The 23,470-nt window shown below is 51.6% G+C and overlaps 2 protein-coding genes across 2 annotated transcripts in view; both read right to left on the reverse strand.

The window, feature by feature from the left end:
- Window positions 1-15,477: 15,477 nt before the first annotated feature.
- LOC121472244 (60S ribosomal protein L23a-like) lies at window positions 15,478-15,936 on the reverse strand (the record flags this gene model as incomplete). Its single annotated transcript, XM_041723475.1, has 1 exon — window positions 15,478-15,936. A coding segment is annotated over exon 1 (459 nt), but the record flags the coding sequence as incomplete, so codon positions are not given.
- A 3,833-nt stretch (window positions 15,937-19,769) lies between these two features.
- CDHR3 (cadherin related family member 3) overlaps window positions 19,770-23,470 on the reverse strand; it is a 59,722-nt gene continuing 56,021 nt past the window's right edge. Inside the window, exons 18-19 of the mRNA XM_041723047.1 lie at window positions 21,699-21,747; window positions 19,770-20,123 (exon numbers count right to left, since the gene is read on the reverse strand). Coding sequence (XP_041578981.1) covers window positions 19,819-20,123; window positions 21,699-21,747 — 354 coding nt within the window. The 3' untranslated portion in view covers window positions 19,770-19,818. The remainder of the gene's footprint in view (window positions 20,124-21,698; window positions 21,748-23,470) is intronic.

Here is a 23,470-nt window from a genome sequence, read left to right on the forward strand (position 1 = left end):
GCAGGCCATACTTTGCTTTAAGCAAAGCCCAAAGCAGAAGGTTGAGACTTCATCAATGCAAATTAAGAGGAGGTTGATTTGATTTATAGAAGACTCTAAGTAGAGGATGTCTTGAATGCATTTAAAATAAGATTGGATTGCAACTTCTTCCTGCCACACGCCATGCTACCTTCCTTTCCCTACCTTGGTGTTTCCCAAGCTGACATTTGCCATCCATTAGTGGGATGCAAAATTTATGAACAGTATTTTGGAAAACACAGGATAGAATAAGATAGGATAGAATAAGAAATACATCAGGCTCTACCACACATAACAAAGGTTGTATCTTACAAAATGTTGCCAGCAGTACATATAGTCACAGATCTACACTTACATGACTATTGTGCGTGCTGGATTGTAATGTGAGACATATTTCTGATAACGGATCATGGTTTAAAAGACCATGCTCTGGGGATCCCTGGGTGGCTCAGTGGTTTGGCCCCTGCCTTCGGCCCAGGTGTGACCTGGAGACCCGGGATCGAGTCCCACGTCGGGCTCCCTGCAGGGAGCCTGCTTCTCCCTCTGCCTGTGTCTCTGCTTCTCTCTCTGTGTGTGTCTCTCATGAATAAATAAATAAAATCTTTAAAAAAAAACAATTAGGTTTTTAAAATTAAAAATTAAAAAAAAAAAAAAAAGACCATGCTCTGATGAATACTGGGAAAGAGAGAAGTTGAATTTCCATTTCTCTCTCCACCTCTGCGTCCCTGTGGGTTTCTTTGCTGATGGACCCTGAGAACCACTGCTCAGGTGTCCTCACCATGATGCTCTGACAGATGGGGTACCAGAGATGAAGAAGACACAGACCATACCTCACTGCCATTCTCTGCGCCCCACCATGACACGGAGTGTTGCTCACTCAATGCCTTGGAGACAGAGTGCCTGGCGCCTAAGTGAAGCTGGGCACATGTGTGCTGAATGCATCCCAGACAGCAGGGTTACAGGTGCAAATGCTCTGGGGCAGGAGGGGGGCACAGAGCAGTTGTAAAACTGAAAGAACCTCAGGGAGAGGGAGACCTTGGTATCTGTTCTCGCAGCTACCCTACTGCCCAAGTTTGTACACACTGTGCATTAAAGCCTATGGGGCCTGAGGCAGAGCACGGTCCTCCGCTTCTCTGTCAGGGAGCAAAGGGGCCGATTTTCCAGGGGACATGAGGTCCATGCACACGTGTGGAAGAGCTCACCCTGGTGTGAGAGAGCGGGCCATCTGCACTACTCAGTGAGAAGCGCCAGTTATCACAAAAGCTTCAGAAAGACGTAGAAGCGCATCCCGGCAACCCAGCAGAATCACCCACATCCGGGAGACCTGGAGAGCGGTGAAGGAGGCCGTCGTGGGCCGAGTGGTGCCGGGGCCGAGCCTGCAGCCAGGCCTGCGGCCTGCAGACCACCACTCCCCGGCCGACGGGGCAGCGCCCGCCTACTTGCTCCAGCCGAGGAGACACCCAGGCCTGTCTGGGGGTGCTCGGTGCTCCCTGGGCACCGATGAAGGGCAGGCAGGAGCCCTGGCCTGGTGAGCTGGGGCCCCCCTTGCTCTGTCCACCAGGGGAAACCGGGGCTCCGCCCGCCCAGCCTTCTGAAGGGCCCAAGTGTTGGCGACCCTCCGTGTGCAAGCGCCTCCTGAGCCTTTGGAGAGTTTGGAGGGTCTGTTGTGTGTGTGCCGATGGCCTCAGACCCGACCACATCATCCAAAGAGCTGGCACTCGTGACTGCCTAGAGCCCCCCAGGAGACAGACCGGCCTGGCCCCCGAGGAGGCAAGACGCCGAGACCCAGACTTGCCCTTCCCGCTCTCAGTCACAGTGTTTGGTGGCAGTGTTTTGTTCTGTCTTGTTTAATTATTTTCTTTTCTTGGGGTGAAGCAAACATCTGGTACACAGATCTTCATACGTTTTAAATGTCTCTCCCACCTCCTGTGGGTGTCGCAACCCCTCCCCTCACCTCTCCTGCCTGTTCATTTGAATATGAACTTAATGGACGCTAAGTAAGTCAGCAAAGATGCTGTTTTTATGTGGTGGAGCAGATGTGTGTCTGAGGAAACATGCTTCTACGGGCCACATCACCCGAAAGGCACCTCCCGTCAGTGCCCTGCCACCCAGAGGGACCCCACGACAAACCGCAGGCACAGCCAGCCTCGTCAGGTGCCCACCTCCACCCCAGGAAGCTCTCAGGGGAACTGAATGTGCAAATGCCACCTCCTCTCTCCCCTCCTCATGGCACTAGGGACAGCCCCGGAGCTCAAGTGGCATAGGCCAGTCCGGTGCCAGGAAAGTAGTCAGTGCTTAACAATTTTGATGGATTAAAACAAGGGATCAATCTTGCAAGTTCCATCCAAACCAAGTTCCAGCACTTTCGGGGATTCTGGGAAAAGCAGGACAGGCCAGGGAATGCTCGCGCAGCCTGGGTTGACTCATCCTCAGCGTTGAAGAATGCTTGCCTGAGATATCCCCAGTCTGGGATCTGCCTCTGTGCCGAGAGTTCCTTGGGGCAGCTGAAAGCTGGCACAGGAGAGCGGTGGGAACGGCCCTACCGCCCCACGGGGACAGCGGTGTGGGCGAAGGGACGAAGCAGCCCAGTGTTCACGTGGACTTGTGGGACAGTTGTCCCCCCAGCCGGGCACAGGCCTGCCCTGCTCAGTACAGTGTGATGTGCAGGAGGGAGGCCCCAGGGCTTGGCCCCACACCGCCTCTAGCTGGCTCAGTCACCTTGCCCCCTCTGCTCTTCCCTCTCTTTATTTGCACAGCAAAGAGGTTGGCGCAGATGACCTCAAAGCTTTTTGTAGATTTGAAACTCCACGGACGGTTGTGTCTTCTCTAAACTCTGCCCAAAGCCTGGGATGTTTCCAAGACTGACACTGGGTGTGTGAAAGCCCCGTGCACACCGGCCCTTCTAACGACCGTGAGTCGGCGAGCCCTGCATCTGCCTGGCCCGTCACCTCGTGGACGCTGTTCTTAATGGATTTGCCAGCTCCTTAGATCAGAGATTTACCAAAAGCCTGGCTGAGCCCGGATTAGGTTTCCCGGAGACTGGGCTCGGGCCCGTTCTGCGGAAACACTTTCTGGGGTCAAGGTGCCTTTCACAGAGGAGGGTGGATGACAGCGGTGTGGGCTCCTCGCCTGTGTCCATCCTGTACTGAAAGCCCTGTGACATCAAGCAGCAATCGATATGCACCAAAAGAAACCCCCTGACTGAAGAGTGGTGGGTCACTCAGTGCTTGGCACGCTGTCCACGTGGTGAATGGCCCAAGGCCAGACTTGCACGTTCTGGGAGGGCCATTGTCTTGGCCATCTTCTTGGAACCAGTGATGTTTGGCCTGAGCCAGGCGGAGGAGCCCATAGCACCCACCTATGACTGTGTCACCTTCAGCTGAAAGGTCCCCGGAATGCACAAGCCCCACCCAGCAGGTCTCTAGGAAAAAGGGCCGATGCTCCCCAGGGAAATGTCACCTCCATAGAAAGAACTGAATGTGTACCGCGGGTTATGTCCATGACCTCCTTCATTACACACACCGCTAGGGGGCAGACGTAGGCCGCTATGGTCACCATCACCACCATCATCGAAATGGAAGCACAGAGATGTTAAATAACTTCACCCAAGGCCACAAAGAGCCAATATTTGACCCCGAGTGTAGCTACTATCAGAGTCGACACTCTTCACCACTAAGCTATGTCTCCTCCAGAGGAGGGACAGGTCTGCTTGGTGGCGTTCACGTGGACTAGAGACTAGATCATGTTTCGTCTTGAGACACTATTTGGCAGCAAAGTCAAAAGAGTCACCAGAACTTGGTGGGTTAAATAAATAAAACTTGAACAAAGACCAGGCAGCTTTGGAGAAATGAGCTACTGAGGTTTGAGAAGTCATGTCTCTAAGATTCTAGGAGCCTTAACGGAGGAATTAGGCCTTGGGGACAGCATTGTAGGCCGGGGCAGGAGTCAGTCCAGGCAGAGAGGTGGCTTCCCCAGTTTAACACAGGCCAAGGGAAACTCTAAGTTTTAGGGACCTCCTCACCAGGTTGTCTCCCACTGCCGACCTTGGTGGTTATGGTGATTTTATCAAGAAGGAAGGCATTTTGGCCTTTCAATTTACTAAAAACTCACCGCAGGATGATGGCTGAGCTTCCAATATGCCATATGCGTGGCTGGTCTGAGATAGGCCTCCCAGGTATGAACCTCCTGTTTTACGTTTTTCTGTGTCTTTTGTTGTTATTTTTGTTTTAAATTTTACTTTTGAGTAATCTCTACACCCAACATGGGGCTTGAACTTACAACCTCGAGATCAAGGGTCGCATGCGCCACCGACTGAGCCGGCCAGGCACCTCCCTCCTTTTTCTTTTGAAAGCACTTTGGCTTATAGCTGGAGACTCTGGAGTTGGCTTTTTGAGGGTTGATACAACACCGCAGAATAAACCAGGTGGTAGCTGAGTGTTCTGTGTCAGGGAAAAGGAGTATTAAAATGAGGCTCAGCAATCCCTCTCTCCCCAGAGTCCCTCAAAGAGCAGGAACCCAGGCAGCCTTTGGCTTATAGGAAAATAAAAATGGGTAGCATTCACAGAGATAGCCGATAAGTGTGATGCAGGAAGAACAGAGATGTTGAAGGTACAGCCAACCCTTGACAATTATTATGCACATCCCCATCCTAATCACTGTTAAAATTTTAGAATAAGAAAAGGTACCAGACACATGGATCATGGAAGCTACCATACCCATGATTCCTGGCTAAGAGAAACTGCCCCAGTCGTAGGCCCAAGGAGGGAAGTGTCCCTAGCTGTTCCTCATCCAGCTTTGGGTGTTTTTACCATGTGACCCTCTCTTGGCCATGTGTGACTGGATGGGAGTGGATGCCTTGCCTAGAATGTGCCACCCACGGGCGACTGGCTGATATTGTTTGACAAAGCCCATGTCAACCCACCCAGCCCAAAGGAAAATTAGAGTTAGCAAGTAGATCAATCAAATTCTTTCTCTCTTAGGAATTGATTCGGGGAATAAAGAGAAAATGAGCCAGCTGAGAGCAGGATAAGAATCCTGAAGATACACTTCGAAGAGGTGAGTGAGGAGTGCAGTCACCATGTCACATGGATGCCGGGGAGCACCAGGACCAATGGTTCTAAACACACATGTCTCTGCGCATGGGCTGGCAATGTACCCACACAGGTGGGTACCACATTGTGCACAAGGTGGAGATTGTACCTTTTGTTGCAACTGAGCATATATATTGTTAAACAGTGTTTGTCAGACAGAATGTTGAGAGGAGCGCTTCAGGCAAATGGAGAACCTTGCCTGGCGGGCACCTTGGCGGGGAGAGCGAGAGCATAATGACAAGGTGTGCGATGCAGCCACAGGTTTCGCAGGAGGTGTACAAGCTGGGTCCTGTGAGTACAGAAGACAGCAGTTGGGGCCGTAATACTTGTCCTCAACTAAAAGACATTTGAGGGCTTGAGGAATCACTAAGTGAATGGGATGACAAGTAGGGATGTGACTTAAGTCCTTTAAACTCTTGCCAAAAATTCTAGTACTTGAAAGTGCACCACTGGATTAGGGCCCTTTTGGTTTCAAGCGACAGAGACTCCATTCAAATTAACTTTCGAAGGGACGGGATGGCTCACAAAACTGAAAAATGTAAGGAAAGAACTGACTTCAGTCATGGTTGGATCCAAATGGGCAATATTAGGAGTTAGCCCTTCTCTCTTCCTCTGCTTTCCTCCAGTTGGGTTTCCGCTTTGGTTGGTAGGCTCTTCCCACATTGCACAAGCGTGGGAAGTCACCACTGGCCTCCCACTTCACGCTTCCCTCCTCCCCGCTGAGCAGCCTCAGTAGGCAACGTGTGATTCCTAGAGGCTGAGCCCAAGTCCCGCGGACAGCTCCCGTTGGTCCACCTTGGGATTGGTTTCCCGACCAGACAGGGAGCAGCAGCAATCTGATTGGCCTGGGTTGGACCATGTGTCCAGCTCCGGATCTAGGGCATGACGTCAGCCCCAGCGGAACACAGAGCCTAATATAGAAAACGGTTGTTCCTGGAGGGATGGATGTTGAACAGGCAGTGACAACAGATGTCCACCTTAGCCCCAAACGAAACGGCTGAGTGTGAGCTCTCTGGAGTGAGGATCCTTGAACTCTCTACCTTAAGCTCCTATCGCTAATGCTGAATGACTTTCTGATCCCAGCTCTTTGAGGGAGGACTAACTATGTCTTGGGTTTATTAATATTGGGTTATTAATCAAGGTTCTTAATCAACAAACAACAAAATCCACTCTGGTTTGTTTAAACACACACACACACACAATTTTTTTTTAAGATTTTATTTATTTGAGAGAGACAATGAGTAGGGTGAGAGGCAGAGGGAGAAGCAGATTCCTCGTTGCGCAGGGAGCCCCACCCAAGGCTGGATCCTAGATCCGGGACTCCAGAATCATGACCTCAGCTGAAGGCAGACACTTAACAGACCCAGCCACCCAGGCACCCCAGGAAAAAAATGTCTTAAAGGATATCAGTGGCTCCCAGAGTCTCTGGCAGAGTCAGAGAATGGGGTTTGAGGCTCTGCAGCCATGAACGATACCCAGCTCCCCACTTGAAGGTGCACAGGTTCGAGCCCACCACCCTTGTCTCCTGCTACTGGAAGCATCTCTGCCCCTGCTGCCTCCAGAGGCGCCACATCTCCTGCCATGCTTGGCTCCCATCACCAAGACGCAACCGCGTGCAGCAGCTGCTTCCTTGCTCTTCATCCTTCCATGTTTTGAAGTTTCATCCAGTCGGCATGTGTCCTAGCTGCAGAGTGAGTCTGGGAAACTGAGTTCTGATCTCCACCCTGGTGAAGTAATGCGGGTAACATGGCCTACTTTCCTAACTTAGAAAGGCTGTTCAAATGATGCTGGGCTGGCACCAATATGACCCACATCCACTAGGCCACACTTCAAACAGTCAAGTCTTCTGTGTCTTCCGGGTTCCAGAGAGATCAAGTAATGGAGCCAAGACTCTTTATTTCCACATGTGTCCTGCCAATAAATCCATGAGTCTCTGGTCTTTGCAACCAATAGAAGTCAGTTAACACAAATAACTTGGCAAATGCAATTGGATAAAATTTAGCTCGGGGTAGTGTTTCCTTCCCAAACAGATTGGTAAGAAGCTGAGTTTCCAGGAGGGGGCTCCCTGGCAGGGCCTTCCCCATGTGATAAATTTCCTTCAAAGTTTGGAATTCTACACCAGCACTTTCCAGGAGACCGGGTTATCTGACCTCTGTCCTGTGGCTCCCCACTGCTCTCAGACCCTCAAATTATTCAATTAAGAAAGAGAATTTGAGGGGCACCTGGGTAGCTCAGTGGTTGAGCATCTGCCTTTGGCTCAGGGCATGATCCCGGGGTCCTGGGATCGAGTCCCGCATCGGGCTCCCTGCAGGGAGCCTGCTTCTCCCTCTGCCTCTGTCTCTCTCTTGGTGTCTCTCATGAACAAATAAATAAAATCTTTAAAATAAGGAAGAGATTTTGAAGGGCACCTGGCTGGCTCAGTCAGTAGAGCATGCGACTCTTGATCTCAAGGCTGAGTTCGAGTCCCCACTTTGGGTATGGAGATTACTTAAATAAACTTAAAAAGAAATAGATTTTAAGTACCAACTATGTACTGGGCCTTGTACCAATACTGGACGTACTCTACCCTCAGGGAGCCGCCACACACGTATATCAGCCAAAGCTTGACGGGAGCCACATGAGGCCAGAATGAGAATGAAAACGTTCAAGCTCCATTACCCAGAAAGAGATGCATAGTTTTCATTTTTACAGACTTCTTGATCAGGGTCACTTCAAAAGCTGAGGTCTTTGACTTAATAATAATACAGGAGCATACGAGCGCTGGGGTGGCTCAGTCATCTGAGCATCTGACTCTTGATTTTGGCTCAGAGGGCAGCCCGGGTGGCTCAGCGGTTTAGTGTCGCCTTCAGCCCAGAGCATGATCCTGGAGACCCGGGATCGAGTCCCACATCGGACTCCCTGCGTGGAGCCTGCTTCTCCCTCTGCCTGTGTCTCTGCCTCTCTCTATGTCTGTGTGTATCTCATAAATAAAGGAATAAAATCTTGAAGAAGAAGAAGAAGAAGAAGAAGAAGAAGAAGAAGAAGAAGAAGAAAATATTGTTAAAAAAAAAAAAAAGATTTTGGCTCAGATCATGATCTCAGGGTGAGATGGAGCCCCAGGTGGGGGTCAGCGAAGGGCATGGAGCCTGCTTGGGATTCTCTCTCCCTCTCCTACTGCCCCTCCTCTCTCTCTCTCTCTCTTTCCCTGCCTAAAAATAAAAATAAGAACAGGCATATGGCCATCATAGTCTCTCAACACGGAGTCTAACAAAGAAATGTCTCTGATGGGATCATTCAAGGGTCTCACCGTTAAACACGCTCCATCATATTTAGGAAGTGAGAAGTGCCAGCTGGGAGGGAACACGGCGGCCTCAGAGCACCCAGCCGGGGCCCCGCCCGGCGGGACTTGCAGAACTGGCTGCAGCCTCGGACCGTCCGCGAAGCAAAGTGCGGGCCGGGCGCGACCTTGAGCCCCCACGGGCCCGGCGCGGCCGCGGAGGCGCAGGTGCGCACGACGGCCGCTAGGTGTCGCCGCGAGCCCGCGCGAGCCGGTACCCGCCGCGGGCGGGCGGAGCGGGGGCTGTTGGCGATCCGCACGCGGTCAGCTCTCCTCCCCGGGGCCCGGGGATGGGCGGGGAATGTTCATTTCTTGAGAAATCCCGTGGTTCAGCAGCGGCCCTCTGGTGGCCCTGCCTGAGACGATGGAGAGCGCGCTTGCCCCCGGCGACCTCCGGGCGGTCCTGGCAGCAGCAGCCCCAGGGCCCACCCCAGAGGCCTCGTGCTGGGGACTCCGAGGCCCGCACCGGGCGCACGTCAACCCGCGTGCACAGTCCTCCTCTCCTTCCGCCCCTTTCCCTGCCCCTCGGGGCCGACCCCTGGCTTCGCTCCCTTTTCCCAAAACAGCCACAAGATTAAGGGCGCGTTGCAGCAGCAAGAGGCTGAGCTAGCTCAGCAGGAATTGCAGAGCCGCTCCTGGGTCAAGGGGTTAGAAGCCCTCCCTGGTGTCCAGCCCCCCTCCCCGCCCCCCCGCCGCTCACTGGTCGGGGCCTGACCCAGCTGCCAGGGCTCTCGGGCTTGCATGCTTCCTGGGGGGACTAGTGCCTCCAGATGCATCCATTAAATAAAATTATAAGTACAAAGGACCCCATGGGATCCTGCACACTGCAGGCATTCCATAAGTGCAAAGTGAGTTTAAGTAGTTGCACAGACACTTACACAGACGCGTTAGCACACGTTCGACCCAAGGTACAGAGCTCGGGCCCTGGCTTCCCAGAGGCCGTGGCAAGACCGGGTGTTAAGGAGACAAAGTCTGGGAGCATTGGTTAGAGACGCCAGGCCCCACCGCTGATTCTAACCCGCTCTACCTGCATCACCAGTGATGAGGTTGTTCTGAGCCCAGCTGGGAGCTTTGCTTGGCAAAATGCCCTGCGAGCTGTCCTGGGCCCTTCCGGGAAAGGCCACTTGTGGGCCGAGCGGCCCTCACACCCTCCTCCCCAGGGTCTGGTTCACCACTCCCTGGTTTCCAGCCACCACACTGCTACTGTGGGGTTTTGTGGGAGACCACACAGCAGGATCCTGACTGTGGGTGCCCTGCAGCTGCTCAGCGGGCCCTGGAGCCACACACCCTGGAGAGCTGGGGAAAGAGGGAAAGAAGGCAGAGCCAGTCAGTCTTTTACCGGAGGTGCTTCTAGATCCCTCGGTGGAGCAAGCTAGATGGTAAAAAGAGGCCCTGCTGGTCCAGATTAGCAACTGCAGCCCCATTGGCCTTGGAAGAGGGGCCGGAATCTGAGTGACCCAGATCCTGATTGACGGTCTTTGGAAGGCATTTAAATACTCCTGGCCAACTCGAGACTGCTTTTGTTGAGCAGCAGAGAGGTTGGGAACGTGTACCGACCAGAGGAAAGCAGGGACTGCCTTTTACACAGCCCAAGGCCGCGTGCTCTGGGCTTGGCAGCACTCCGGGGGGAGGCCCGTGGCCATTTCGGATCCCAACCCAAGCCAGGCAACAGAGGACAGACACCCTTGGGGCGGATCTGCTAGTCCAGAAGCTGGTATTGTTGCTGCACCTGTGAAGAGGCCTGATTTCTGCAGCCAAGAGAAGCCTTGGACTTGCCGGCAAGAGAGTTATTCAGTCAGAGGATCCACCTGATGTTCAGTCATCTGACACCTTTCCTTACCAGATTGCAAATCAAAGGCCATCGCTGAACCATTCGCTTAGGCTCAGAGAAGGCACAACCCAGTTCGTGTCCTGGCTCTGTGACCTCAGCTCTCCAGCCCTCAGCTTTCTCATTTTGTAATGCAAGTGACAGGGCCATCTGCAAAGGAGAGCCCTGAGGATTAGAGTTCGTGCAGGCAGCGTGCCCAGCAGGTGTTAGACTGTTAGACAGAGTTGCCATCCTGAGGTTGGTAGAGACATAGCCTCAGACCACATGGGTGCAGATGAAGCTGCCATGGTGAAACCCGGTGAGGTCCTCCTGTACTCCAGACCACCCCTAGACTCCTCATGTCACAGTGGACAGGCTCTGGGAAGGGCTGCATGCCCCACACCACAACCTAGACTGAGGATGCCTCCCTTTCTTTTAAAAATTTGTGAAGCCCTCATGCATTGCTGGTGAGAATGCAAAATGGTACAGCCACTTGGTCCAGAAAAATCTGACAGTTTCTCAGAAAGCTCTAGAATTACCACATGACCCAGCAATTCCCCTCTTAGAGACAGTCCAAGAGAAATTAGAACATACATATGTCTGCAAAAGAACCTGTATCTGAACGTTCATTGCAGCATTGCTCATAATAGCCAAGAGGTGCAAACAACTCAAATATCCACCAATTGATGGATGGATAAGCACAATGCGGTATGCTCATCCAAGAGAACATCACTCAGCCATAGGAGGGAATGGAGTACTGGTATCTGCTGCAACAGAAATGGATATTTTTTAAAGATTGTATTTATTTATTCATGGGAGACACAGATCGAGAGAGAGGCAGAGACACAGGCAGAGGGAGAAGCAGGCTCCATGCAGGGAGCCCGATGCAGGACTCGATCCCGGGTCTCCAGGACCATGCCCTGGGCTGAAGGCAGGCGCCAAACTGCTGAGCCACCCAGGGATCCCCAGAAATGGATCTTGATAACATTATGCTAAATGAAATCAGCCAAGACACAAAAGGACAAATATTCTATTTCTGTGAAATGTCCAGAATAGACAAATCCATAGAGACGGATTAATAGGTGCCAGGGCCTGGGGATGGGGAATGACAATTTATGGGATTGGGGTTTATTTGGAGGAAGATGGAAATATTTTAGAATTAGATACTGGTGGTGGTTGTGCAACTTTGTAAATGTACAAAAAAAAAACACTGAATTTTATGGTATGTGAGTTAAATCACAATATGAATAATAAAGTTGTTACCAAAAAAAAAAAAAAAAAGGACCGCTTCACATGCCAGTTGGAGTGTGCTCTTACTGTGGACAGAGAAATGAGAGGGGCAGTGCGGGTAGTGCAGCTCTCCGGAGCCTTGCCCATAAATCAGATTAACCAGCTTCCCTCCCTCAGCTGTGCCTGGCTCTGAAGGGGCGAAGGCGGCTGCTGCATTTTCTCGATGCCACAGAAATCGAAAGGCTGCTGGGGACGCTGAGGCTCGGTGTGTGGCAGCGGGATGCTCGCCTCCAAGCACTGGGCCAGCTCCACCCAGTGGGGCAGGAAGCGTGGAGGAAGAAAGCAAAGCTCATAGGTGTGCTTTGCCTTGGTCTCCAGATTTACAAGGATCATGTTTTCCAAAGCAAAAATTAGGACTGATAATTATGGCTTGTGTTCCCGGGGATGGTAGGATACACCATTTTAAGTTAGGACTGTCCTCCAAAAAAATGATCACAAGGCTCTAGTTTTCCTAGACACCCTCATCTGCCTTCTTCCCTCTAAGCAGCCAAGTTTCCTAAGAACTTAGACTCTTTGGGGAGTCTCAGGGGAACGATTTTTTTCCTATGACTCTGGTCACATGGCGAAAGGTATTTAATCAGACCTGGACAGTGGTCAGCCCCTTGTCTGTGATTTCACTTTCAGTGATTTTCGTAACCTGCGGTCGACCAGGGTCTGGAAGCGACGGTGCTCCTTCTGGCATACTGTCAGGTCGGTGGCAACAGCGTCACAATGCCCACGCCACTCACCTCATCATCTCACATCATCTCGGAAAGAAGGGTGACTATAGGGTATCTTGAGAGACGGAGACCACATTCACATAATTTTATTGATGTGCATATTGATATAATTGTCCTATTTTCTTACTAGTTATGTTAGTGTCTCTTACTCCGCCTATTTTATAAATTACACTGTGTCGTAGACCATGTATGCATAGGAAAAAACATAGTTCACATCGCGGTTGGTGCAATCTTCCATTTCAGGCATCCACTGGGCGGTCTTGGGATGTCTGCCCCGTGGATGAGGGGGACTACTGTGCTTTTTAGGCTGAGAGTAAATCTAATGCAGTGCCTGAGCTGAACCTTGCCGGGGGCAGGGCACAGAATCCAGACCTGGAAAATCTCTGCCCGTCTCCTTGGTTTCCTTGAAGCCTGTTTGGAATATTGACAGGACATTCAATGCAGCAGAAACACGGGCGGGTTCTCTTTACTTCCCCAACACACACGTGACCACCATCCCCCCAATAGCAACAGGTTTCACAGACGAGGCATTGGGACAGTCGCCTTTGGGAAGAACTGTTCAGTGTTCTCTGAAATAGCTGGTGGCTTCCGCTGATGGAGCGGCTCAACCCTGCTGGGGCAGCTTTATCTACTATGGAATAGGACCTGAGAGAGCTCACATCTGAGACGCTCATTCCCAAAGGTCCTGCAGGGTTTCCAGATACCCGCCCTCCTCCACCACTGCCACCCCGGGCCGAGCCACTGACATTCATATCTGGATAAATCTAATAGCCACTGAATCGGTCTATTTCCAGCCCTGCTCCCTACCTCCCCAAAGTCTATTCTCAAATCAGCAATCCCAGAGATGCTTTTTAAAAATATTTTTATTTATTTATTTGGGGTGGAGGGAGAGGGACAAGCAGACCCTGCACAGGCCCACCTCGGGCTCGATCCCATGACCTAGAGATCACACTTGAGCTGAAACCAAGAGACGGCCGCCTGACTATGCCGCCCAGAGAGATGCTTTTAAAACATAAGAGCAAAATCCTGCAATAGCTCCCATCATACCTAGAGTGAAAGCCGAAGTCCTTCCAAGGGCCCACAAAGTCTCCCATGATGATCATATAGTCCACTGACCCCTCCCCATACACCCCCCACAGATGACACATTCCCAGCCTGTCCCCACAGATATGTGCCCACCCCCCACAGACACTGCCCTGCAGTCACCTCCAGTCCTTATGCTCATCACCCTGTTCCTCCTACTGATCCTCGACCTGCCCTTGCTTCGTATTTCCAACCTGGAGGCTCTTCCCAGTATCCTGCATGGCTCCTTCCCCACTTCCAGCAATCGATTCTCACCTTATTGTGGGGGTGTTCCTTGAGCATCCTCGTTGAAGAGGCCATCCCCACCCTCCCACTTTCCCTAACCCTGACCCTGTTCATTTTTCTCAGTGGTATTTACTACCATTAATACTTCATACATGTATATGGATCATATGTATACAGATATATATGTGCAATACATATATATATAAAATCCACTTGTCTACCATTCTGTGGAAATAAGCAAAGACCAACCATATGAGAAAAGCAAAGGCTACTACTTATTCATAGCTCACTACAGCAAAGGAGTGAGCCACACCTCTCGAATTTGAGCAGAGACTCAAAGGCAGGCAGAGGAGCAGGAAAGCATTATGGTGGAACAAAGGGAAAGCTTCAGGTGTGGCCTGACGAGAGGCTGTTGGCGTGGGGAGGCTGTCAGTGAGCTAACTGGAGGGGAGGGGGTGCATCTTCCTTTTTTATTATTTTGTTTATTTATTCATGGGAGACACAGAGAGAGAGGCAGAGACACAGGCAGAGGGAGAAGCAGGCTCCCCGATGCAGGACTCAATCCCAGGACCCTGGGCTCATGACCTGAGCCAAAGGTAGATGCTCAACCACTGAGCCACCCAGGCATCCCAGGGTGGGGATCTTATGTGATTGGTGAGGAGTGGATAATTTGACTTCGTGTGGTTGGTCCTCAGTTGGAAGTGAACATAAAATTAGGAAAGCTGTCAGTTATTAATCAGGCCCTGGCCACTCTGGGTGGATTGTTACAGACGTCATGGCTTACCTTCCTTGATTGTTACCAGAGATAGCAGTCTGGCTTCTGGCAAGCCTGACTTACAAAAAGCTGGCCTCCTGTGCTGCTCACTGCAGATCAGGGGTTGGTTTCCTGCAGACTGTGGGTCAGAGTTCTGTTTTTAATATACCGTCTGACCATTGTTCATTTGTATATTCAGTCCCTCATCCTTCACTAGGATATAAACAGTAAGAGCATTGTTTTATTCACTGCTCTATCCCCAGAGCCTAAAATAGTGTCTGGCACCTTGTAGTCATGCAGTGACTGTTTGCCGGTGATTATCATGTTTGTCCAGATCTGGTTGGAAAAGCTGTGGCTCTGCTGCATGACCTGGGTAGCACACCCACGGCAAGCTTGCATAATTCAATCCAACTCTACAAATGTTTGTTGAGTGTTTGTCACATACCCAGGAGGCACTGCATGGGGTTGCGGTTGTTCCCTTGGGTTACATAGGACATGTGTCAGCAGACAATTGATGGAAGACTGGGATTCTTTTTTTTTTTTTTTAAGATTTTTATTTATTTATTCATGAGAGACAGGGAGAGGCAGAGACACAGGCAGAAGGAGAAGCAGGCTCCATGCAGGAAGCCCAATGCGAGACTTGATCCTGGGACCCTGGGATCACACCCTGAGCCAGAGGAAGATGCTCAACCGCTGAGCCACCCAGGCATCCCACAAGCCTGGGATTCTGAATGCTTTAGCCTTTGCTCATAATTTCTCTCTTGCCTACTTCAAACTCATCTCTACCTTTAAGGTCCCATGGGTTCCAGGTCCCTGTTATGCTCAGAGACAGCTGTGGCCCGCACCTGCCTGCTCCAGCACCTACTACCTATGAAGCTGATTTAGTCCCCATCAGGTACCTGTGTGGTAGCTGGTTGTCTTTTAAAGAGTTGATTATCTTCTCAGTTGGATTATTCCCTTTTAGAGCAGGAGCCACATCTCACCCCCAAAACAGACGATGCACAGGAAGTTCTTGGTGGTCTGAGCCTCACCCCACTCCCTCACCTGGCCTGCGTTTGACTGGTTCCCTGAACTCCAGAGCAGGGATGTCTCACTGGCCCCAGGAGATTTTTTTTTTATGGTGAAAAAATTTATATTTAGATTTATAGCCGGCTGGACTCAGTTTAGTTGATCCCAATTTTGTTGGCAACATCCAAAGCATCATAGTCAGGAGCCAGTTGAACATATGCTTTCTTCTCTCCATCAGGCCTGATCAAGGTGTTGACCTTGGCCACATCAATGTCATAGAGCTTCTTCACAGCCTGTTTGATCTGGTGCTTATTGGCCTTGACATCCACAATGAACACAAGTGTGTTGTTGTCTTCTATTTTCTTCATGGCTGACGCAGTAGTTAAGGGGAACTTGATGATGGCAGAGTGATCAAGCTTGTTTCTCCCGGGGGCACTCTTTCGAGGATATTTGGGCTGCCTGCGGAGATGCAGGGTCTTGGGTTGTCGGAATGTAGGTGATGTGTGGATCTTCTTTTTTTTGTGACTGTGCCTACCTTTCAGCACCACTTTCTTAGCTTTCAAAGCCTTTGCTTTGGCTTCGGCTTTGGGAGAGGCAGGGGCTTCCTTCTTCGCCTTTGGCGCCATCTTCGTGAAAGGGCCCCAGGAGATTTTCTAGTTTTCTACTTGTGGTGGTCGCACCCAGCCCAGCACTGCCATTTGGAGATGTATACTGGCCTGATAGCCCAAGGTCCCCGACTCAGGCATCTCAATTATTTTCTGACAAGGGCTCTCCATTAAATCTTTTACAAAAATATTTGGATAGTTCTGAATTATCTGTTCTTCCAGAAAGGTATGGGTTCATTTATGTTTCAGACACAACACTCAAGGGACAGGGTATCTGGGTGACTCAGTTGGTTAAGCATCGGACTCTTGGTTTCAGCTCAGATTGTGGGATTGAGCCCTGCGTCAGGCTTGGCACTCCATGCGGGGTCTGCTTTCCTAAATAAAAAGAAGAAAAATGAAGGATAAGGGAGGAGGAGAAGAGAAAAGGAGAAGGAGAAGGGAGGAGAAGGAGAAGAAGGAGGAGGAGAAGAAGAGGAAGAAGACAAAGAGGAAGAAGAAGAAGAAGACGACGACAAAGAGGAAGAAGATGGTGAAGACGATGACGACGAAGGAGAAGACGATGAAGACGACGGAGAAGACGACGAAGACGACGAAGAAGAAGACGAAGAAGAAGACGAAGAAGACGAAGAAGACGAAGAAGACGAAGACGAAGACGAAGAAGAAGACGAAGAAGACGAAGAAGAAGAAGAAGAAGAAGAAGAAGACCCAAAGAAGCAAGAAACAAATAAGCCTCCCAAAGGTTCTACTTCCACTACTACCCTGGCCTATCAGCAGGCTAAGGTCAGCTGTAGCTGACAGAGGGAAGCTCCTCAAGGGCAGGGATTTGGGGCAGCTGTATTTACTAATGAGTCAACAGCTGGCACACAGGAGCGGTTCCATCAATATTTATTGAATGAATGGGAGTTACAAATACGCACATTAAGTTTGGAGTGAGAAACGACAAGTCTCGATAGCGATCATTTTCAATATTCACTCATTGTGTCACTTGGGTTTTCTGAGCCATCACAAAGCATGTGACCTCAAAAGGCAAACGAGAGGGGTACAGATGCGGAAGAAGGCTCTGAGGAGTGAAGGCGTCATGCGCCAGTTTCTGTTCACGAGCCACACATGCTTGTAACAGCCTGCTTCCCACTGAGCACGATGGAAGCTCAGACTCCAGACTTTACCACGTGGTTTCGGATCCCTCAACAGTCACAGGTCCCTCCCTGGTCTAATCCTTGAATGTCTCCTGCCCCGATTTTATGACTCAGAATCAGGCAGCTCAACATTAGCTACAAAAGTCCATGTGTGTTTAAGGCCTTGCAAGGGAAATGTGAGAAAATGTTCACAAGGTCCATAGCACTCCCTGGCTTTATTTTATTCAGACAAGTCTCCCCCCCCTCTTTCTTTTTTCTTTTTTCTTCCAAAACCTGGTAAATGTCAGAAAAGAAATGGCCTCAGCCCTGGACCTGAGACTTCTGATTTCCGCTTACCCAGTAGCCAGAGATGCAAAGGAAGAAGCAGATTTTTCTCTTGGCCAAAGAACATCTCACCTGGTGCCTGTTCCTGACCCCACGCCTCGGCTTCCTCGGGGCTCACATGTTGGGCCTTAGAGGCCAAGCGGCTCTTCCTATAGGTCACCAGGTAAGAAACAGCTTCTCAGGCAGACTCCAACCTTCAGAAGTCCTGCCCTGTGTCTGACTTAAGTCTTTCCTTCTGGCCGAGGAGCCCAGTTCCCCCTTGCCCTGTCATCACTGGAGAAGGGAGAGCAGCTGCTCACTGCTCTCCTTTTAATCTTCCTTAATGGGCTCATAAACAGTTATTAGGTCCCCCTGCAGCCTTCTCTGAGCCTCATTTTACTTGCATTGAGGCTGAGAGCTTCTGAGGAAGGCGTTTTACTCAGGGCTCCACAGACTTGTAGAGTCTTAAATGGGTAATCAGCCACTTCACCCACTTTAACCTCCACAAATGAACAGCTCTGCCTCCTTTTGCAAAATTTAAATCTATTCAAGGGAGTTCCCTGGCAACCAACCCTTATTAATAAATCACGCCTGCTCTAGGCCAGGACAGGGCATTTTTAAAATGTTTCTTTCTCTTGAGAAGTCACACTGGTGCACAGGCGCACAATAAACACACAGCTGCTCTCTCCAAGTTCGGCATTTGCTGAATTGTGGGCCTGGGGAGTTCTCATCTGGCTCCCCAACTGGGAAGGGGGTGTGCTGCTCTAACAGACTCTCGTCTGGGCCTTTCGTGTGGTTATTGGACGAGGTACGTAGCAGCAGGAGGGGTTGGGGGAGGCCTGGACGCAGAGCTGCAGCCAGACCCACTCAGCCTCCACTAGGCACACACTGGAAAGTTCCATTTTCTGCTCCGGCGTGCTACCATTTATTTTCAGCAGTGCTAACACCCACTGGGAAAGTCCCAGTTGCATGGCTGGTTAGAGCTTCCTACTGTGTCTCCCCGCTGTGGTTCCCTGCCATCGCAGGAGGTAGGGAAGGAGAAGGGCAGGGATGTGGTGGTGGGGGGTGTTGATTTAGCCTTGAGACGAGTGAGTGATTTCACTTCCACAGGAATTTGAACCAGGTTGGCTAAGATTAAAAGGACCGACGGCACCAAGTGTCAGCAAGGGAGTAAAGCAATTGGAACCCTCAGTCGTTGGCCGGTGGAAGTGTCAGTCGGAGCCACCAATTTTGGAATTCTTGGTTGATTCCAGCAATGGCTCTAACAATTCCACTCTTAGGAATAATGCTCAGAGCAAATGGGTAACTACGCTCAACAAAAAACCTGCACAAGAAAGTTCATAATGATGGGATTTATTATAGTAAAATACTGGAAGCAGCCACCAGAGTCCGGAATGGATAAATAAACCGAGGCACATTCCTGCAACGGAAGAAGACACATGGTGGATGAGAACTGAATTACTAATCGGTAGTGCAACAGGGATGAATCTCACAGACGTGATGCTGAGCAAAAGAAGCCGGACGTAGGGACGCCTGGGTGGCTCAGTCAGTTAGGCATCCGACTCTTGGTTTTGGCTCAGGTCATGATCTCAGGGTTGTGGGGTGGAGCCCCGGGTGGGGCTCTGTGCTCAGTGGGGAATCTGCTTGAGGTTCCCTCTCCTTCTGCCCCTCCCCCGGCTCTTTCTCTTTCTCTAAAATAAATAAATAAATCTTAAAAAAAAAAAAAAAAAAAAAGGAGCCAGACACAAAAGAGTATGTTCTGTGTGATTGCATTTATATGAAATTCTGAAAAGACAAACCTAATCTATGATGATAAAGATGAGACTAGGGGTTGCCTCGGTGGGGAGCCTACGATGAGCGCATTACCTTATATCTGTGCACTTGACTGAATGTAAGTTATACTTCCCTACAAAAAAGAAGACAAGAAGGGGTCCGTTGTGTTTTCTTCCCCCCAGATGAATAGCTCATTATTTATTCATTCATTGTTTTTCACTCCTCTGCTTCGTTTACAACAGATGTGAGGTGACTTACAAAGGTGTGTGGCTTTGAGTGTGTTTATCAGGGAAGAGATCTGAGTGGCGCTCAGGGCAGGGGATGCAGATGACACCCGATGGGAGGGGAGACCTCGGTGTCCCTGTCAGGAAGTCCTGAGCACTTCCTGTGGGGCTTCCCAGAAGTCAACACGAGAAAGGAACATGATTCCGTATCCAAAAGTCAATGGTTCATCTGATGGGAGGATAGAACCCCGAGAGAAATTTCTCCCAGGCCTTCTCAGGAAAGGGCAACCATACAATCAAAGTCCTGTGTGTTTTGAACACCCCATTTGGACCCTGGCTCTCAGGGTCCCTCCAGCCCGTGTTTTCACTCTGGGGGTCCCAGCCCTGGGCCACGAGGGAATTAGGGGGAGGCAGCCTCCTGGAGACAGTCAAGGCCCCCTCCCTGGGGCCCCACACCCAGGTACCCGTTACTTTCCTGGGTGCAGTCTGGGGGAAGCCCTGCTTGGGAGGGCTGGGCTTCTGCTCTTGGGGGTGCCCATCTTGCCATCCTGGTTTCTGGAACCTGGGCTCGTGTCCTCAGTTGGTGCTTTGCCGCTTGGCCCATCTTGCTCCCCGATGCTCCTCGGTGGCCTCCCAGCCCCTTCCACGGTGACGGCTCTGCTTGAAGCAGCTCCCTGGGGGCGGGGCTCTTTCCATCTTGGCATTTGGGTTGAGAGATCTTTCCACTTTCTGGCTCCTGTGTTTGAGTTGAATTCATATACTGCCCCGGTAACTAGGGGAAAAAAATATATATAACAGCCATGCAAGTGGAGGAATTCAAGTGCTCTCCTCCCCCACCCCCACCCCTGTCGATTCTTACTCCCAGGGAAAGAGGAAGGGTGCTGGGAAGGGGGGATGGTGAATCATGGACAGGCTCCCGAATGGCATACTCTGCACCAGCCTGCCCTTCCTACGAGCTGCAGGGCTCTGACCACACAGGTAGCAAATATCATGCCTCCCTGGTTGCAAGATTAGAAAACCACATAAATCTTGAATTCCATGTCAGTTTTGGGCAAATTCTGTTCAGTTTTGGGGCACTTGGGTGGCTCATGGTTAAGCATCTGCCTTCGATTCAGGTTGGGATCCCAAGGCCCTGGGATCGAGGCCCACGTCGGGCTCCCTGCCTGGAGCCTGCTTCTCCCTCCGCCTGTTCTCTGCCTCTCTCTCTCTCTCTTCTCTCTCTCTCTCTCTGTCTCTCTCATGAATAAATAAATATTTTTTAAAAATTCAGTTATTACCCATTCTGTTTTGATGGGTTTGTTCTAAGAGCACCCCCCCGCCGAGTCCCCAGATACAAAAAGGAAGTCACCAAGGAAAGGAGGAAAGGACTCTTATTTCTGTTGGGTTAGCGGAGATCTGTAGACACACACTCGGAGTCTGGCCTCTGCGAGACGGTGCAGGGAAGCCTCTTCACCGTGTCAGAGCGGCAGACACTAATTGGTGTGCCTGTTCACATTAGTGCAGTTGGCTCATTTCTTCCCTTTTTTCTCTCTCAAGCACGCAAATGTCGATAACAGCCTTGGTCCTCCCTGGCTTTTGCCCCAGAAGCCGGGAGTCTTGGGCGATCCCCTGCTCTTGCCATTTCCCTGTGGCATGAGCCTGAGTGCCCTCTCGGCAGAGGATCCCACCAGCACTTATGCTAATGTGGGCACATTATGGTAACAAGTACCTAATAATAGAGGGAAATTTAATTCCAGCAGCAGCAGCAGCCTCTCCTGGAGAGGAGCCATCCTTCCGAGAAGGACCGAGCGGCTTGCATGTGAGGGTGGCAGGGAGCCAGCACACTTGCCTCCCGAGTTTGGTTTCCTTCCTTTTATTCACATCTATAATTGAGCCTTTGTAAGCAGAGGGATGTGTGTAAAGGAGCTAAATTTGGAGCTGATTTCATGGGGGTGAGGGGAGCTCGGGAGGCCAGCTTTACCTTATGTTCATCTTGCCGACCAAGAAAAAATTCTTGGCCCTGATCTAGGGGAAAAAGGAGCCAAGCCTGCCATCTCTGCATCGCTCTCACTACCAATAGGATGGTTGGTGTTAGAAGCCTGCAGAAAGGATGGGGGGAGGAGGCTGAGCTCCAAAGAAGAGGCGGATGGGTTTGTGATGCGGGAAGGGAGGCTAGTGAGGGGGGGGGGGCCGGGTCCTGTGCTGGAGCATCTGCCACCAGCTCTGCTCAGGGCATCTCCGCAGGTGGCAGCAGGAAGGGTCAGGACACAGAGCCAAACGGAGGGACAGACGTTGTTTAGGGCCGGGCAGGGGAAGGGGGTGTCTCCGTGACTCTACCAACTGCTGGATGGCATTGCCACTGAATTACCTGGGTCTATGGCTTCTCCATCAAAGACAGAGCTCAACTGAATTGTTTCCTGAGGAGGAGAGAGAGACGGCGTCAAGCACGACCCTACACTCCTCCCGCCAGGCCGGCGGCCCATCCTCACAGCCTGCTACGGTCCTTGCCCTCGGCCTTCCGGAGCCTCGCTGACTCGCTCCCAGCCTAGATGCTGGGGACACAGCAGGGACCACCACTGGGTTGTGGTTTTAAGATTCACACGCGTTTAATGTATAGGCAGGCAAGGAAAGGACAGTTCCAGATGCAAAAGCGATATTCCGTACGGTTCACCTGGGGGGGTTGAGGGGGAAGGGGCCGTAGATCCCACACGCGGATTTGTACACATGTACAAAAGCAGCTTACATGCTGACCCCACCAGCAAGGGTGCCGTAGCTCTTCCCAGCCCCCAGGGCCGGGGGGCACATCCTAGAAAACGGCGCTGTGGGAGCTAACCAGTGCGGGCCGAGGTGCTGTGGGGGTGGGAGGGGGTGCCCGCTGGAGGGCAGGAGGCCTAGGACGCGTGCCGGCTGCCTTTGCAGAGCTTGCAGCGCAGGGAGCCGCTGCCAGCAGGTGCACGGCCCAGACTGACAAGGTTGCTGGTGGGGCTGAGGCACGCTCAGGGACGCAGGGGGCCAGGAGGGCACTTCATCCAGCCCGGGGGGTGGGAAAGCATCCTGGGTGAAGGCCATCTAGGCTGCATGGAAAGGAAGGCAGACGTGCCACGCACTTGCCCTGGCCGAGACCTACTTGGCCTCAGTGCGGCCTGACAGGCCGACAGGCAAGCGAGGCACAGAGGGGTGCAGCAGGGGTGCATCTGGGCCCGGCCTGCCTTCCCTACACCCCGAGCTCCACGCCTCTTCCTTCCCGGGCCTCTGTCCTCATGGGAACACCCACTCTGGTCACAGGGCCCCCCGGAGGCTATCGGGGTGTGTTCGGAGTCCCGTGGGCCTTTCCACACCGGGCTCGTCACACCAGGCGTCATCTGCTCCCTGGCCGCGGCTCCCCGGCTCCAGCAACAGAGGCAAGGGACGCCGCACGGGTCTTCGCAGATCCAATAGTTCGGCAGCTGCACTTTTCATGGTCGTGGGGACTTACTTATTTAATCGATTAATTTAATCTTACGTATTTCTAAGGTGCTCTGTGAGTCGCATCCCCAAGGGTACTTGCCTTGGACAAGTCCTTAGCTAAGACTAAGGAGATAGGAGATGCCCTCTTCCCTCCGCGTGTAGACAGGCCCGTAGGGATACGCACTTGGGTGGCAGACAGAGGCAGAGATTCCGGGGCACTGGATCGTGCTCCTCGTTGTGCACGTCATTCCCCCGATTTATGAATCTTGGATCATAACAAAACCTTATTCTCAGGGGGTGAGGGAGACTTGGAGGGTCACCGCCACTCCCCAGTGGGCGGAGCAGGTTCAGTGAAGAAGAGCAAGGAGGTCGGGGTGGGGGGACCCGGGGAGACTCCCCAGCTCTCTTGTAACATTTTGCATTCCCATGACTCTGAACGGTTTTCAAGACCATTCCCCACCTGGGATCCCAGGGCGGGGATTGTCACTGTCATTTTACAGATGAGGAATCTAAAGCGTAGAGAGGCCAAGGTCACACCTGTGGGCACAGCCAACCCCTGGCCCAGGCGGCGCGCTGCCTCCCTCATTTTTCTTCCAGGTTGTGGAACAGCAAAGGAAATCTAAATCCCGCCAGAGGCCAAGGCTCCAGTTCTGGTCTTTAAGCTCTTCGCCCCCCACCTCACTCTCCTGGAGT

Source organism: Vulpes lagopus, chromosome 11 (genome assembly GCF_018345385.1).
Source record: "Vulpes lagopus strain Blue_001 chromosome 11, ASM1834538v1, whole genome shotgun sequence".
In the NCBI taxonomy this organism is placed as follows: Eukaryota; Metazoa; Chordata; class Mammalia; order Carnivora; family Canidae; genus Vulpes; species Vulpes lagopus.